Below are 15,816 nucleotides of genomic sequence, written 5' to 3' on the forward strand. Positions count from 1 at the left end.
AGCGTTTTTATCAAATAAATAAAGCAAATACGACTATTTCTCATGCGATATCTTCAGAATATGAAGCCATATTCGAAGCGTATAATGCAAAAAATTTGAAAAATGTCAGGTACTACCTCTGTGCTCAGTGTGTCGGAATTATTAGATCAACGATGATGTTTAAGATAAAAAAAATCGTTAAAAGATAAAAATAAAAATAAATGTTCAAAGGGTAGTAGTGGATCATTAAAAAAATCGGTAATTTACCAAATGTAATAAATTCATATATTTGGTGGACGGAAAATAAGTATTATAAAAAATACTGCACGAGACACAGGTAATTGAAGGTCATCTGTGTCTAATACAGTGCCCTATGCACCATTGGACTGAAAGGAATGAAAAAAGAACCGCATTTTTTAATGTAAATTAAGGCGGGATAATTTTCTTCTGAACCATGTAACATTTAACGTTATTTAATTTTTTGCTTAGACTACCGTTTTCGCATTGAAAAAATAAGTTTTTAATGAAAAAAATATATATATGATTTTGTAAAGAAAAGAGTAATTGAAAGGTAAGGAGTTGAAAAAAAATTATAAACAATATTTTTACCATATATATATTCTAAAAAAAGTCTTATTCCTATAAAACAGTATAATTAAGTAGTATAATTCATTCACAGTGAAGCGCCCTTGAGGTATTTTTTTACGAAAATGGCGCTATATAAGTTATCCAATTTTATTATTATTATTATTATTAAAACCTTTTTTAAATTCACAATTTTGAGATGCACACGTGTGGTTTCTCGCGCAGCCAGTTGCGTACTGAATTATTTATTTAAGAGTACACACTTTATACTGATTGCGTCATATTTGAACATACTGCCCTATGGGCTATTTTTATATGTATTTTATTTTTATTTTTTTTATCTTGAATTTCCGTTGATATATGTAATGTGTATGTTGTAATTTTAACGTGAATGTGTTAGTTTGTAATGAATTTGTATTTTGTTGTATTTAATGTAAAACAACTGTCGTTTTGGTAAGTATGGTAAAAAAATAACTCATTTTACGACTGTAAAATTAACTGTCCGCCTCCGTAGTGTAATGGTCAGCACGCTCGGCTACCGTTCTGGAGGTCCCGGGTTCGATTCCCAGGGGGGGTAAAATAAATATAAGTGATTTGTTCACTGTCATATTTATCCAATATTACCCTGGACTGGTACCTGAAGCGGAGGGCTGATCACCTTTCCTTCATGTGTAAACGATCAAGATAACACTGCGTTTATATGACGCAGTGCCCTATGCACCATTGGGGTGCGGATAAGGGTTTTATTTTATTATTTATTGAATTTTAAATTATCATCAATTACTTGTTCAGCACAAATTCCTGCCGAAACCGACGCGTTGTTCAATTTCTAGAAATGTATGTAGCGAGCAAGACTGCTACGGGCTATTTTATCTAAATTTTTTACAAAATTTACTTAAAAACATCATTTTAGTAAGTCAAAGCGAAAATTATCTTTTTTTTTTTAATTTTTACTTCATACTTATCTAAAACAAGGAACAAAAAATTATAATATTTTTTTACCATACTTATCAAATGACATATGTGTACGATCAATGTTGTATTTTTGTATTTGCAAAATTACGAAAGAAATCAATCAAATGATGGAATGCTTATGAAGTCACGAAATAAATCAAGAGTTTATTTGTGTCGCCTACTTTCAAAATCCGCCAGATCCAATTTTATAAGATTTAAAAATAAATACTCTATCGGAATGCCAATTGTGGGTTTTATTGTTTAAAATATTTATATACTTGGAAACCCTGCTAAAAAATACTTAAAAACAGCGTTGTATTTCAAATTCCGCTATATTCATGGAACTTGCCTTCTGACCCATATCGGCCAATCAGAGAGCGGGGATAGGTCAAAAATTAAGATGACGTCATTATCGGTTTGTGTCTCGTGTATTTTTTTTTAATACTGAAAATAATCTTAAAAAATGTTAAATTTCTTTATTTCATAATATTTTATCTAAATACTAATCTTTTAAACATAAATGTTACCCGGTGAATTTTGCATTTTTTGGAAAATTGACTTACATGGATTTGGCGGATTTTGAAAGTAGGCGACACATTTATCAAAGGGTGAAAACTACAGTGGTTCAAACGACAGACACTAAAAAATATGCAGTTAAAATGTTTAAAAAATATGTAATGAGTAACAAGGTAAGGATATATATGTATAAATATATATATATGTATATATATATATATATATATATATATATATATATATATATATATATATATATATATATATATATATATATGTATATATATATACACACCAATTAATAATAGGAAATAAATATATTTTTCAAATAACTGGTCAAATCATAAGCTTCATAGAAATTTTAAATCATGTTTTCAGGCGTCTTCCACTATGTGAAATAATTTGGGAAGGAATCTTGCATACATTTTAAAATAACGGTGTTTGCTAAATAAAAAGCTTACTCGAATCAACCATAGATGTTGCCAAGGACTCACGCATATTATGACGTGTGAATTATATGAAATATGTATATAGGAATTTCAAGACTTTGAGTAGTGTGGTTGTCAATCATGGGTAGAATAGTGTATGTTACACTTAAACCAGCCTATGACGGGTCGTAAGCCCTGTAAATACCCGGACATCCATATTCTTCTTTATCTATGTTGAAATGATAAAATTATAGTTTCAATGCAGTTTAAAAATGTCCGCCTCCATAGTGTAAATGGTCAGCACGCTCGGCTACCGTTCTGGAGGTCCCGGGTTCGATTCCCAAGGGGGGGGGGGTCAAATAAATGTAAGTGATTTTTTCACTCTAATATTTATTCTATATTACCCTGGACTGGTACCTGAAGTGGAGGGTTGATCACCTTTCCTTCATGTTTTAATGGTCAATATAACACTGCGTTTATGTGAAGCAGTGCCCGATGCACCATTGTGGTGTGGATAAGGGTTTAAAAAAGAAGAATTAATTTTAAACTCATTTTGAAATACTGAATTTTATAAATTAAACCATATAATAATGTAGATGTGCGAATAGTGAAATAAGGAAGGAATGCAAAGCTGAGATAAGCATTATCGATACAATTAAGAAAGGTGTGTCGAGATGGTTTGGACATGTGGAACGAATGAGTGAGGAAAGAACGGTAAAACAAATTTATGAGGCGAATGTTAGTGGGAAAAGAAGCAGAGGAAGACCGAGAAAAACATGGCACGATCAGGTATGCCAAATACTTGAAAGTGGTCAGGTTAGGAATCGTAACAATCGGCGGGCATGTATGAGGAGATGCATGAACGTGGAAGAGGCGAAGGATGTTTGCAAGGACAGAGTGGTGTGGCGCTCTATTCTCTCTGCCTACCCCTGCGGGGAAGCGGCGTGATGGTTAGTTAGTTAGTTAGTTAATAAGGTAAATTTTAAATTGTGTAAGTAAGTAAGCATTCATTAAATGCTTTGAGAAGTTTGCAAATTTAATATGACGCTTTTTTTGGTAGATATTAACACAACCTCCTTATCATTCATAGTTCACTGTGTATAATACCTCTTTGATAAACGCCAATTCGTGACTGCCGGTTTCGGAATAATCGTTCCATCATCAGATCATCGAAATGAAATTATTATAATCTGACATTTAAAGAAAAATAAAATGTTGGTTTTTATACAAAGTGAACGATGAATGATAAGGAGAGTGTTATATTACCATACCACAAAGTTAACAATGCTGCTTTTAATAAATAAAATGTGATAGATATTAGTTTGAATAAATAAATAGTTTTAATAATTTTCCGTCGTATGTATTTTGTAGTGTATTTGGGATTAGATATTATACTCGCCACTGTCTAATTATACAAAATCTTATATATATATATATATATATATATATATATATATATATATATATATATATATATATATATATATATATATATATATATATATATATATTTGTTCGCCTTCGTAGTGTAATGGTCAGCACACTCGGCTACCGTTCTGGATGTCCCGGGTTCGATTCCCAAGGGGGGTAAAATAAATATAAGTGATTTTTTCACTGTCATATTTATTCATTATTACCCTGGACTGGTACCTGAAGCGGAGGGCTGATCACCTTTCCTTCATGTGTAAACGATCAATATAACACTGCGTTTATATGACGCAGTGCCCTATGGACCATTGGGGTGCGGATAAGGGTTTTGTCATTATTATTAATATATATATATATATATATATATATATATATATATATTCTAAAAATATCTTACTTAAAAATAATAAAATAAAAACACAATGTACAGTATGTAGTTTTAATAACTATGGTCATAAATAACTCAATTTTCTAATTCATTTTTAATACAATAATATTTCGCTAAGTAGTTTTATTATTTTAAATGTGCTCTTTAAAAAAATAATATGTTATACTTCACATTTTAAAAATATTAAATGATTGCTCATATTTTATGCATTAGGCTTTCTTGCGCGCGGCCTTTAGGACCATTGTTGAGGCTTAGGACCATAATTGAAGCTAAAGACCATAATTAAGGCTTACGACTTTGATTTACGCTTAGGACCATAGTTAAGGCTTTGAGCCATAATTGAGGCTCTGGGCCATAATTGAAGCTTAATACTTTGGTTAAGGCTTATCACCCCTAGAACTAGGTTAAGACCATAATTGGGGCTTTGACCCACAGAAGAGTCTTTGGGCCATATTTAAGGTTTTGGACCATTGTGGAGACTTTAAGCCATAGTTGAAGCTTTGGGCCATAATTGAGGCTTAGAACGATTTTCGAGATTTTGGACCATATTTGAGGATTATGACCAAAGTTGTTAGAAATTACATCACCAATTTGTATTTATTTTATTTTTATATTTAAAAATTAATAACACATATATGTACTAAGTATTAGACAGTGGTGATTTTATATATTTGCCCCATTAGAGGTATTTTAAAATTAGTTATGTTTGTATTATAGTATATGAAATTATTTGAATGAAAAATATAAAAATAAGTAGTTACATTTAGAATAGAATACAAAAATCTTTGTATGTTTTAATGATTTTTTTCTTAAGTGACATATTTTTACATTAAAAAAAAATTGTATTTAAAAAATATATGCATATACTGATATTTGCTGTCACTAAAAGAAAAACGTTGTTTTGATAAAAAAAAATAAGTTGTGCTAAAAATTTTTTAACTGGAATTTTCTTTGGGGAAAATTTGAAAAAGGGATCATAATCCCACTCAATTTATTTATTTGGTGACACCATTGTTGCCCCAGGCACACATATGTTGCATTACCATCCTTAATCGGAATGTAAACATCTCTACAAGGGTTGATTACAATAATAATCAGTGGCGAGCATTCTATGTGGGCAGAAAAGCAGTACATACCCTGGATTACTTGCGTTCCATATAGAAACACGACCAATGCCTACTATGGCTTATCCTCACCCAACCCTTACTGCGTACCCTGATTAAAATTTCTTCGCACGCCACTGCGTATTATTATTAATAATGTTTTAAGAAAATGGTACGAAAAAATAGTTACCATAAATTTATTTCTTTTTTGCCCTATTCGCACCAAATGGTGCATAGGGCACTTCAAAGATGCCGTGTTACATTGGTCGTAAATCACTTGAAGGCTGACCAGCCTTCTAAGTGATATTTATTCATATTTATTAAAGTGAAAAAATCACTTTTTTGAAATCACAAACAAAATATTTTTTTACCACCCTCAGAATTGAACCCAAGACCTCGTACCCAAATGTCTTTACCACTTAACTGCGGAGGGGGATATTATATGTTACGAATATATTTTATACATTCCAATTATTTTATATTTTACCGATGCTAGACCTCTAAGCTTTAAATTTCAATCCCTCTTCTACCACAACTTGATTCCCTTTGACGCAAAAAAGAACAAAAAAATGACGTTTTTGCTATTAATGACTGGATAGGGGAAAATATTACTTATTTTGGGTGTTTTAACTTGAGATGAAACATCTCGTTTTATATGAAAATAAATTAAAGTCTGAGCGTCCCGGGGCTAAAGACCTGACATTTGGCTGGCTTAAGTGATCACTTTTTACATGTGTAACGTTCACCATACATGGGCAGAATGGTGAACGTAACACACGTAGGGTGACAATTTAGTGTCTGAATAAATAAAATAAAATAAAAATATATGTTTTTTTGTGTAAAAAAAATAAGTTCATATGGTAGATGTTTTATCTCAAGTTGAGACACTGAAAATATTGATTTCAAGGGATAATCTAGTGTCTGAATTTAAAAAAAAATTGGTGCCAAAAAAATTCATGTGTACGATTGCCCCGCTCTGATTTTGGATTGTGTGCGCAGATCCGGGTGGTGAATGCGTTTAGACAAGGGCTGGACACGCGGGGAGCCGACGCAGCCCTCGCGGAAGCGATGCGGAAGCAGGCCGTCTTCTCCAAGAGGCTGTCGCAGGCTTCCGCCTCCATCGAGTACGTGGACCACGCGCCGGAACTGACCATACCGGAAATAGACGTCGAGCGCCTGTCCAGCCACAGCCACACCGAGACGGCCGTTTAAAAACCCCAGAGATAACCTCAAAAGACAGTCTGCATTATCAAATACTCCCTCTAGACTGATGGGCGAAGCAACCAAACAAAAAACCAAACATCAATAAATAAATTAAATTAAAAAAAACTAAATAAACATTGCGTTCAAAACGCGACGGCGATCTGTATCGCTTCATGGATTTGTTATTTTTAAATAGTTTTTAAAGTTGATAGATCTTATGCATAATATTTAATATATGAACAATTTACCTTATATGTAATTAACATGTTTAAAACCTGTCGAGGAGTGAGCGGAATACCCTGTTAGCGGGCAGTGAGAATGGATTGGGCGACGCGGAATCTGGTCGGGAATCGCCGACCGCCGGCTGTTGGGAATGTGGTGACGCCGACCGCCAGCTGTTGGGAATGTGGTGACGTCAACCGCCAGCTGTTGGGAATGTGGTGGCGCCAACCGCCAGCTGTCGGGAATGTGGTGACGTCAACCGCGGGAAGCCGAGATCGTGGTGTCGCCAACCCCCAACTGACGGGCATGTGGTGACTCCAACGGCCGAATGTCGGGAAAGTGGTGACGGCGACCTACGGCCGTCGGGAATGTGGTGACGCCAACGGCCGGCTGTCGGGAGTGTGGTGGCCGCGAGTTAGTCCTGATCGCAATACGCTGAAAGTTGATGTGATATTTAACCGGAACACTAATGTAATAGTTGGGAATGTCGCCTGGCTATCTCGTTTGATCATGCCAATATTTATACTTTCCTCTCTCGCTCTTATATACTATAATAAAAGTAATTTCTTCTCAACTTTTCATACTTGTAAGGGAACTTAGATTAGCCAAGTATTATAATAAATAGGACAAACGAATCATTTTGGAATGTTATTTCTAACTTATATATGTACGACGTCCGGTGTGTTTGTTTTTATTGAATATATTTATAGTAATATTATCAACAAAGGGTGCTTTGTGGACGATGAGATGCTGCGGAATGCGAACTTCTCCGTCATTCTTTCAATGTTCTCTGTTCAATGTTCTCGGAATCTACTAAACCTTAACCTTCGGGGCTCAAAATGGAGCGAATTCACGAGTTTCCTGTAAATATAGCTCCAGTTCTTATAAATCAAGCCTTCTTATAAATCAAGCTTATAAATGGAATTTCTGTAAATATAGCTCTGGTTCGTGAGATTCTTGCAATTACATGTCCAGTTCATAAAATTCCTTCGAATGTAACAGTGAATCATGAGATTCCTATAAAAATATGTCCAAATCGTATATTTCTTGCAAACGTAACATGAGATTCCTGCAAATACATGTCCAATTCACAAGATTCTTGCGAATGTAACAGTGAATCACGAGATTCCTATAAGAATATGTCCAAATCATATATTTCTTGCAAACGTAACATGAGATTCCTGCAAATACATGTCCAATTCACAAGATTCTTGCGAATGTAACAGTGAATCATGAGATTCCTATAAGCATACGTCCAAATCATATGATTCTTGCAAATATAACATGAGATTCCTGCAAATACATGTCCAATTCACAAGATCTTTGCCAATTTTCCATTTCGTGTGAGATTCCTGCAAATATGATAAGATTCACGCAGATGCAAGTCCAATTTGTGAGATTCAGTCTCGCAAAAATAGCACCGACTCTTAAATTCCAGCTAAAAATAGCTCCGGAATCTCGAATCCTTCATTATGAGCCCCGAAAACTTAAAATTAAACCTATTAACACTTTTATGAGAATTGTAAATCTCTCACATTCTGTCAAGTTTAATTTCTTTATATCTATATGTGTTGTGTGTAAGCGGAACGGAAATCTTGAGTGATCTTGTAATTTCAAAAGAAATTTTAGGATTATCTGTCCCTCAAGACATGTTTCTATGAAAATGTAAATAAATCTATACATTTCTTCAAATTTCAAATAATTTTTAATATAATTTTAATTAAATTCATATTTATTTTATTCTAACTTATTTATATTTTTTAAACAATGTAAATATTGATTTGAGAAACAGAATTAAGGATGTATCTTTGTTTAATTTATTAGACGCTTTATATGTAAAAAATCAAACACAAATTTTGAGTAAACAAGGTTTTTTTTTACTTGTTTTCTGTTTTCAGGCAAATCTATCGAAATATAAGTTGATTTTTTGCCCTATTTAGGCAAAATTATAAATAAATATCATCCTTTTGATGGCAAAACTGTATTTCTGCGTAGCGCAGTGGCCAACGCATTCGGCTACCGCACTGGAGAATGTCCTGAGTTCGATTCCTAAGGATAATAAAAGAAAAATCACTTTTGATAAAATTTAATTACTTATATAATATTTATTAAATGTCGTATTTGAGTGGTACCTGAAGCGAAGGACTGATCACCTCGTCTTCGTGTAGTTGACCAACGTGATAATATTGCGCCTATGCTATGCAGTGCCCTATGCACCATTTGGGAGCGAACAAGGGTTATAAAATTACAAAAAAGAGTTTTTTTTTAAAAATATTTTAAAATAATAATTTGCCATCATTTACAAATTCTGAGATTTTCAGTTTTTTTTCGCATTGTTCGCAATTGGACGTTTTTATTAATTTTTAGTATACATGTTGAATTGTTTAAAAATTATTTGAGAATAGAACTATCGCCATTTTTCAACCGTCGACAGATGATATTGAACCAATCCAAAATTTGTGTTTTTTTTCGTATAAAGTGCCTAATTTAACCTCAGATAACTAAACTACATTTGTAGATACATAACCAAACATTCGTCAGGCGGACTACGCAATAAAAAACGTGAGAATTATCAAAAGTATTAATTAAAAACAGTAACTGGTGACATGACACTTAAGTTTGGTTCTTTTTTTTTTTTTTTTTTTTATCTGTAATTGGAGATAATCCAGATTTTGTGAACAAGTATTTGGACACACTCAAAATGTTGTAAGTTTGGTTCAGTAGGAACGAATGTAAGAGACATTGAACAATAAATCAGTATTCCACAAACAATGCCTGGCGGGTGCGGGGTGCAGGGAAGTAAGCGCACTTGACTTGCGCCCAGAAGGGCGTCGTCGCATGGACGAATGTTTAGTTATCTAGTTATCTAGGGTTAGAACAAAAAATACACCATATTTATAATAAATATTTAAGTAAACGAAATTGTATTTTATGTTTTACGGTTTCTCAAAGTTGGATGTACTTATTTCTAGTCAGGAGTATTAATTGTTGGGATATTTTTTCTTGTTTTATGTAAATTATAGGTAAATTGTTAAAAAAATCCACCTAATTAATATATAAGGGCACCCAACATATGGTATATTGTTAAATAATGCTATTTTTTAGAATTATTTATTTGTAACCAGTACTTGCGTCACTCCGACATTCAGAAGTAAGAAGATGCGACACCAATTTATCGACTAGAGAACCAATTAGATGTGTCGGGAATTATTTGCTGTTTTTAGATTTTGGTTTCGATTCGTCAAGTTTTTACAATTTGTTCAAGGATTTTTCGTAAATTGTTCAAAGAAATACTTGATTTGTTCAAATGATCACGTGATTTGTTCAAAGAATTACGTGATTTGTTAAAAAGATATCATGATTTGTTCAAAGTATCACGTGATTTGTTCAAATGACCACGTGATTTGTTCAAATGATCACGTGATTTGTTCAAATGATCACGTGATTTGTTCAAATATTCACGTGATTTGTTCAAATGATCACGTGATTTTTCAAATGATCACGTGATTTGTTCAAATATTCACGTGATTTGTTCAAATGATCACGTGATTTGTTCAAATGATCACGTGATTTGTTCAAATGATCACGTGATTTGTTCAAATGATCACGTGATTTGTTCGAATTATCACGTGATTTGTTCAAATGACCACGTGATTTGTTCAAATGATCAAGTGATTTGTTCAAATGATCACGTGATTTGTTCAAATATTCACGTGATTTGTTCAAATGATCACGTGATTTGTTCAAATGATCACGTGATTTGTTCGAATTATCATGCGATTTGTTCAAATAATCACGTGATTTGTTCAAATGATCACGTGATTTGTTCAAATGTACACATGATTTGTTCAAAGAATCACGTAAATTGTTCAAAAAATCACGTGAATTGTTCAAAGAATCACGCATTAAAAATAAACCACGTCATTTTTTTCAAAGAATTACATGATTTGTTTAATGCATTGTATCATTGTCTTGATCGCGAGAGATCAACTGATGTTTCAAGACGAGGAATAGTTGAAGATGGAAAAAAGTAATAGTTATGGCACTCGGGGGTCGCATACCCGTCCCCGTACTGCTCGATTGATGAAATTGGATCAGAAAATGAAAACTGCAATTACTTTCGTACCGACAATGTTAGAGTTTCTGAATTCCAAGTTATAGTTTATCTTTTCTTTTATCGCTCGCGTGGCGGCCATTTTAATATTTTTACAAACGTAAACAGAAAAAACCGCTCTCAAGAAAATAGCTAATAGGGTATTTTACTATACGACAAAAGCAGTGCCTTCTTTATTTTATGCAAACCGTGCCGTAAATTTGGCAATGTCGTGTCCGCTGTAAGTTGTAAACCCGCTGCAAATGTTGCTGTCTGAGAACCATATACTCAGAAAGTCATTAAATATTAACTAAAATAATGATTTGATACTTTTATTATTTTTATTCAATTAATATAGTTACATTTTTAATACAATTTAATATATTTTCTTTTCATTTCTACTTAATACAATCTTATTCTTTTAGTTGCGCTGAGCCTCTCCATAAAAGAGACTGAGCTCTTGTGCTTGGAGAGGGACTTTTTTTTCGTCTTTTTCATTTTAAAAAATATATATGACTGGAGAACATATATTTAAAGCGGTACGAGGGACATACAAGCTAATTTATTTTTAAAATATTTGTATTACCATTTTGGTGCATATGGTACTTTTTTTCATACTATCCTCATACATACCCGCCGATGATTCCGACTACTGACCTGTCCACGACCAAGTTTTTGAAACACTTGATCACGCCAAGTTTCTTTCGGTGTTCTTCTTATTCTACCTCCAACTACATACATTCACCTCATTTATTTATTATACCGTTCTTTTCTCACCCATTTGTTCCACGTGTCCAAACTGTCTTAATACAACCTTCTTAATTTTATTGAGCGAAATTTTCTCTTTGTAATTTTTTTTTATATCTCATATACCGAGCATCGTTTTGGGATACATTCCTCGGAGTGATCGCATTTCGACTGCTTTCTTTCTACTTTCAGCCTTCTTTTGCCAATCACATTTTCGCTACACACTTGGTGGGTACCAAAACCATTTATTCGACTCATAGATTACATAATAGAAAACAATTTTCGCGGGTATATTTCTTATAATCCATATCCATACATCTCTTCACACATGCACGCCAATCATTCTAGCACACCAAAATTTCCTCGGTTCTCTTCTGCTCTTATCAATAACCACGTCATAATACACACATCATTGTATAGAAGAAACCCTTATCCGCACCCCAATGGTGCATAGAGCACTGCTTCATATAAATGCAGTGTTATCTTGATCGTTTTACACATGAAGGAAAGGTGATCAGCCCTCCGTTTCAGGTACCAGTCCAGGGTAATATTGAATAAATATTACAGTGAAAAAATCACTTATATTTATTTGCCCCCCCTTGGGAATCGAACCCGGGACCTCCAGAACGGTAGCCGAGCGTGCAGACCATTACACTACGGAGGCGGACATCGTCATTGTTTACACTCAAAAATAAATATTTGTGATGTTTTCCATTTTTTTGACCGGATGCATCGTTGCCCAACTATTTTATTTTATTTATTTATTTATTTATTTGGCGTTTAATTTGTAGAACTCCATTTTAATTTATGTATTATTTATAAATCAAACACAGATTTTTTGAGACTACTAAGTGTTATTTTACTAACAAAAACACATAAAAAATTATATTGTGACAATTGTTTCGCCTTGTTAGGGCATTATCAAACGAATGTTTTCGTTAATAAAATACAACTTAGTAGACTCAAAAAATCTGTGTTTGATTTGAAATTAATACATTTATTTTATTTTACATCACGGCGTTGTATTTTCTGTCAAGGAGGCACTGGAAAAGACACATAGTACCTATTTGTTTTAATGTATTCTCGAATGCCACAAATAATTATATATTTTTGCCATCCTATGGTAATTTTATACAAACTGTAAGTGTTAAGTTATCTTTTTAAGGTTTATTTCCTTCGCTTGTGACACTCCCAGCTTATTTTTTTCACTATCGCTTTTTACCTTATTGTTTTGTAACATTGTATAATAAATTATTGGCATTTTTGTTGTTTTTTTCTGTTGTAACGAATATTTGAGTAGCCTATCAAATATTACACATTGTTAAATTGATGAGTACAGAAGTTCATGAATAAAATAGTGAAATATTGTTAAATTTTATGTTTGTGTATCTTTTTTTTTCCTTTTCCGTTTCATTTTTCATTGCTTTTTGGCTGATTAGGGTAAACCGTAAAGAAATGTCTGGTAAATTGGGGTAAAAATCTGGCAGATTGGGGTAAAGGCCTGGCAGATTAGGGTTAATATCTGGCAGATTGGGGTAAAGGCCTGGCAGGTTGGGGTAAAGGTATGGCAAATTGGGGTAAAAGTCTGGCATATTGGGGCAAAGGTCTGTCAGATTAGGGTAAAGTTCTGGCAGTAACACTCATGGCTATTACGGCTGTCCAAACTTAAAACACAGTAAGGGACATTTTTTTTGTAGTACGTTTTTTTTTGCATTTTTGGACTAAGTAGAATCTACTTAGTCCAAAAATGCAAAAAAAAACGTACTACAAAAAAATGTCCCTTACTGTGTTTTGAAGTAGGACAGCCGATTACCCTACACACCCAATTACTATAATAGGTCATATTTGTAGGTGGCCAATTACTATCATGGCTATTAACCGTACAAAGTCAATTACTATCATGGTTTAAAACCGTAGGTGGCTAATTACTGTCATTAATTATAAGTCTCAATGACTGGACATGGCCAAGACCAATGACCGTACGTAGCCAAGATGTATAATGGCCAATAATGGCCGATTTATCTCATGGCCAGTGACTGTACGTAGCTAATTACTTATCATAGTCCAGTTGCCGTTGGTAGTCGATTACTTTCATGGTTTAATTACTATCATAGTCTAGTAACCGTTGGTAGCCGATTACTTTCATGGCCAATGACTGTACCTAACCAATTACTTCGTAGTCCAGTAACCGTTGGTAGCCGATTACTTTCATGGGTAATGACTGAACCTAGCCAATTACTATCATAGTCCAGTAGCCGTTAGTAGCTGATTACTTTCATGACTAATGACAGTACCTAGCAAATTACTATCATAGTCCAGTAGCCGTTGGTAGCCAATTACTTCCATAGCCAATGACTGTACCTAGCCAATTACTATCATAGTCCAGTAACCGTTGGTTACCGATTAGCCATGATAATGACTTACGTAGCCAATTACTATCATGGTCAATAACAGTACATTGCCAATTACTATCATGGCTTATAATTTTAAGTGGCCAGTTGGTATGACTTATGGAAAATAACCGTACGTATACAATTACTTTCAATATCAATAACCGTACATGGCCAATTACTGTCATGGCCAATCACTGTTTTGCTAACTATTCAGTAGGAGAATTTTAACAAAACACGGTAAGTTAATTTTTTTTTCAAATTGATTACTTGGAGTACCAAATAATGATGAATATGCCTTACTTTATATATTATATCATCAGACTGACGATGTCGGTAGCGACGAAACCCGGTCACCACTACTTGCCGTCGTTTTGAATAGTATTTGAATCGGTGTTCGCAAGAAGAAATAGCGATGCATGGCATAGTAACCCAGAAAAATAAGGCATCATTTTTTTTTGCGTATATTCAAGAAAATTTTAAAAGGAATTTCTTCGTATTCAATTTAGAAGGCAGAGAGAATAGAACGCCACACCTCTCTGTCTTTACGTTTGCAACTGTTTATTTTTCGCCTCTTCCACATTCATGCATCTCATACATACCCGCCGATTATTCCGACATTACACAAATCGCAAATGACAACATTTTTTTTTTTTAAATGCACGAACATTTTTGACATTAAATTTAATAAAATTATTTGTTTAATTTTTATTATGATTTAAAAATTTGTCAACGTAAAACAAACAGTTAAAGAATATATTCTCCTTATTATAGTTTTAACCGTTATCCACACCCAATGGTGCACAGGGCACTGCGTCGCATCGACGCAGTGTTATCTTGATCGGTAGTTAAATAAAGACAAGGTGCAAATAGTCCAAGGTGATTTTTGATGATATTGGAGTTGAAGATAAAATCAGTTTAAATAATTACTAATTTTTTTTTAAATTCATCAATTAATTAATTTAATTTTGACCTTTGTTTTTACCGTAAATATGTAAGTAGTTTAAACAAAGTATTTAATTAAAATTCATTAAGTATTTTTTTTAAGTAGTGGTTTTCCTTGCTTCTGGGTGTCCGCAGTGGTAGTTTGTACAATATTTTAAATAATTCTTGAAAAATATAACTGGATAAATTCCAGCAGTAAAATAAAACACTTGTTTAAGACCACTATTGAGTTTATAAATATAAACACCAGTTTCGAGAACTAGAGATGTTTTCATCAATAGCTGAAAATACAAACATCTGTTTGATGCGAACATCTATATTTCTCGAAACTAGTCGTGTTTATATTAATAAACTCAAAAGTGGTCTTACACAAGTGTTTTACTTTTTATTTTATTTAAATGATCATGTTGTTCCACAAAGTTAATCCATTTTTTGATTTACATATTTGATGTCTTTTCAACATACATAATTTTTTTCTCGTTTAAACATTTTACAAGTACAAAAAAAGTCATTAGAAATCTGTTTATTTTAAAAAAAAATAAAACAGTCAGTGTTAAATTTTTAAAGTTACAAAAAACTTTGTTCTACAAACTAGTTGTATATGTTATAATTAACTATACAGTCACTTTGTTTAAAAAACCACTTTTTACATATAAACTAATATAAAACAAGGTGTTTAAATAAAACTTTATTTAAATAGTATACAGACAATTTTGGTGAATCATTCATTATCAATATTTACTTATTTATTGTAACTGCAGACAGTTGGTAGAATTCCATATTGAATTGTTGGGCAATACATCCAAAATTAAACACGGTTATTGGATCAATCCAA

The 15,816-nt window shown here is 33.0% G+C and overlaps 1 protein-coding gene across 9 annotated transcripts in view; it reads left to right on the top strand.

Annotated features, from left to right (window-relative positions):
* PMCA (plasma membrane calcium-transporting ATPase 3) overlaps nucleotides 1–6,710 on the top strand; it is a 206,005-nt gene extending 199,295 nt beyond the window's left edge. For all 9 annotated transcript variants that reach the window (XM_088273876.1, XM_088273896.1, XM_088273930.1 and 6 more), the window contains one exon: nucleotides 6,381–6,710. In XM_088273876.1, the coding sequence (XP_088130002.1) occupies nucleotides 6,381–6,593 (213 nt within the window). In that variant the 3' untranslated portion in view covers nucleotides 6,594–6,710. The remainder of the gene's footprint in view (nucleotides 1–6,380) is intronic.
* The last annotated feature ends 9,106 nt before the right edge of the window (nucleotides 6,711–15,816 follow it).

This window comes from Brachycentrus maculatus, unplaced genomic scaffold, assembly GCF_059751285.1.
Source record: "Brachycentrus maculatus isolate JH-2025_06_01 unplaced genomic scaffold, ASM5975128v1 h1tg000033l, whole genome shotgun sequence".
NCBI lineage: Eukaryota > Metazoa > Arthropoda > Insecta > Trichoptera > Brachycentridae > Brachycentrus > Brachycentrus maculatus.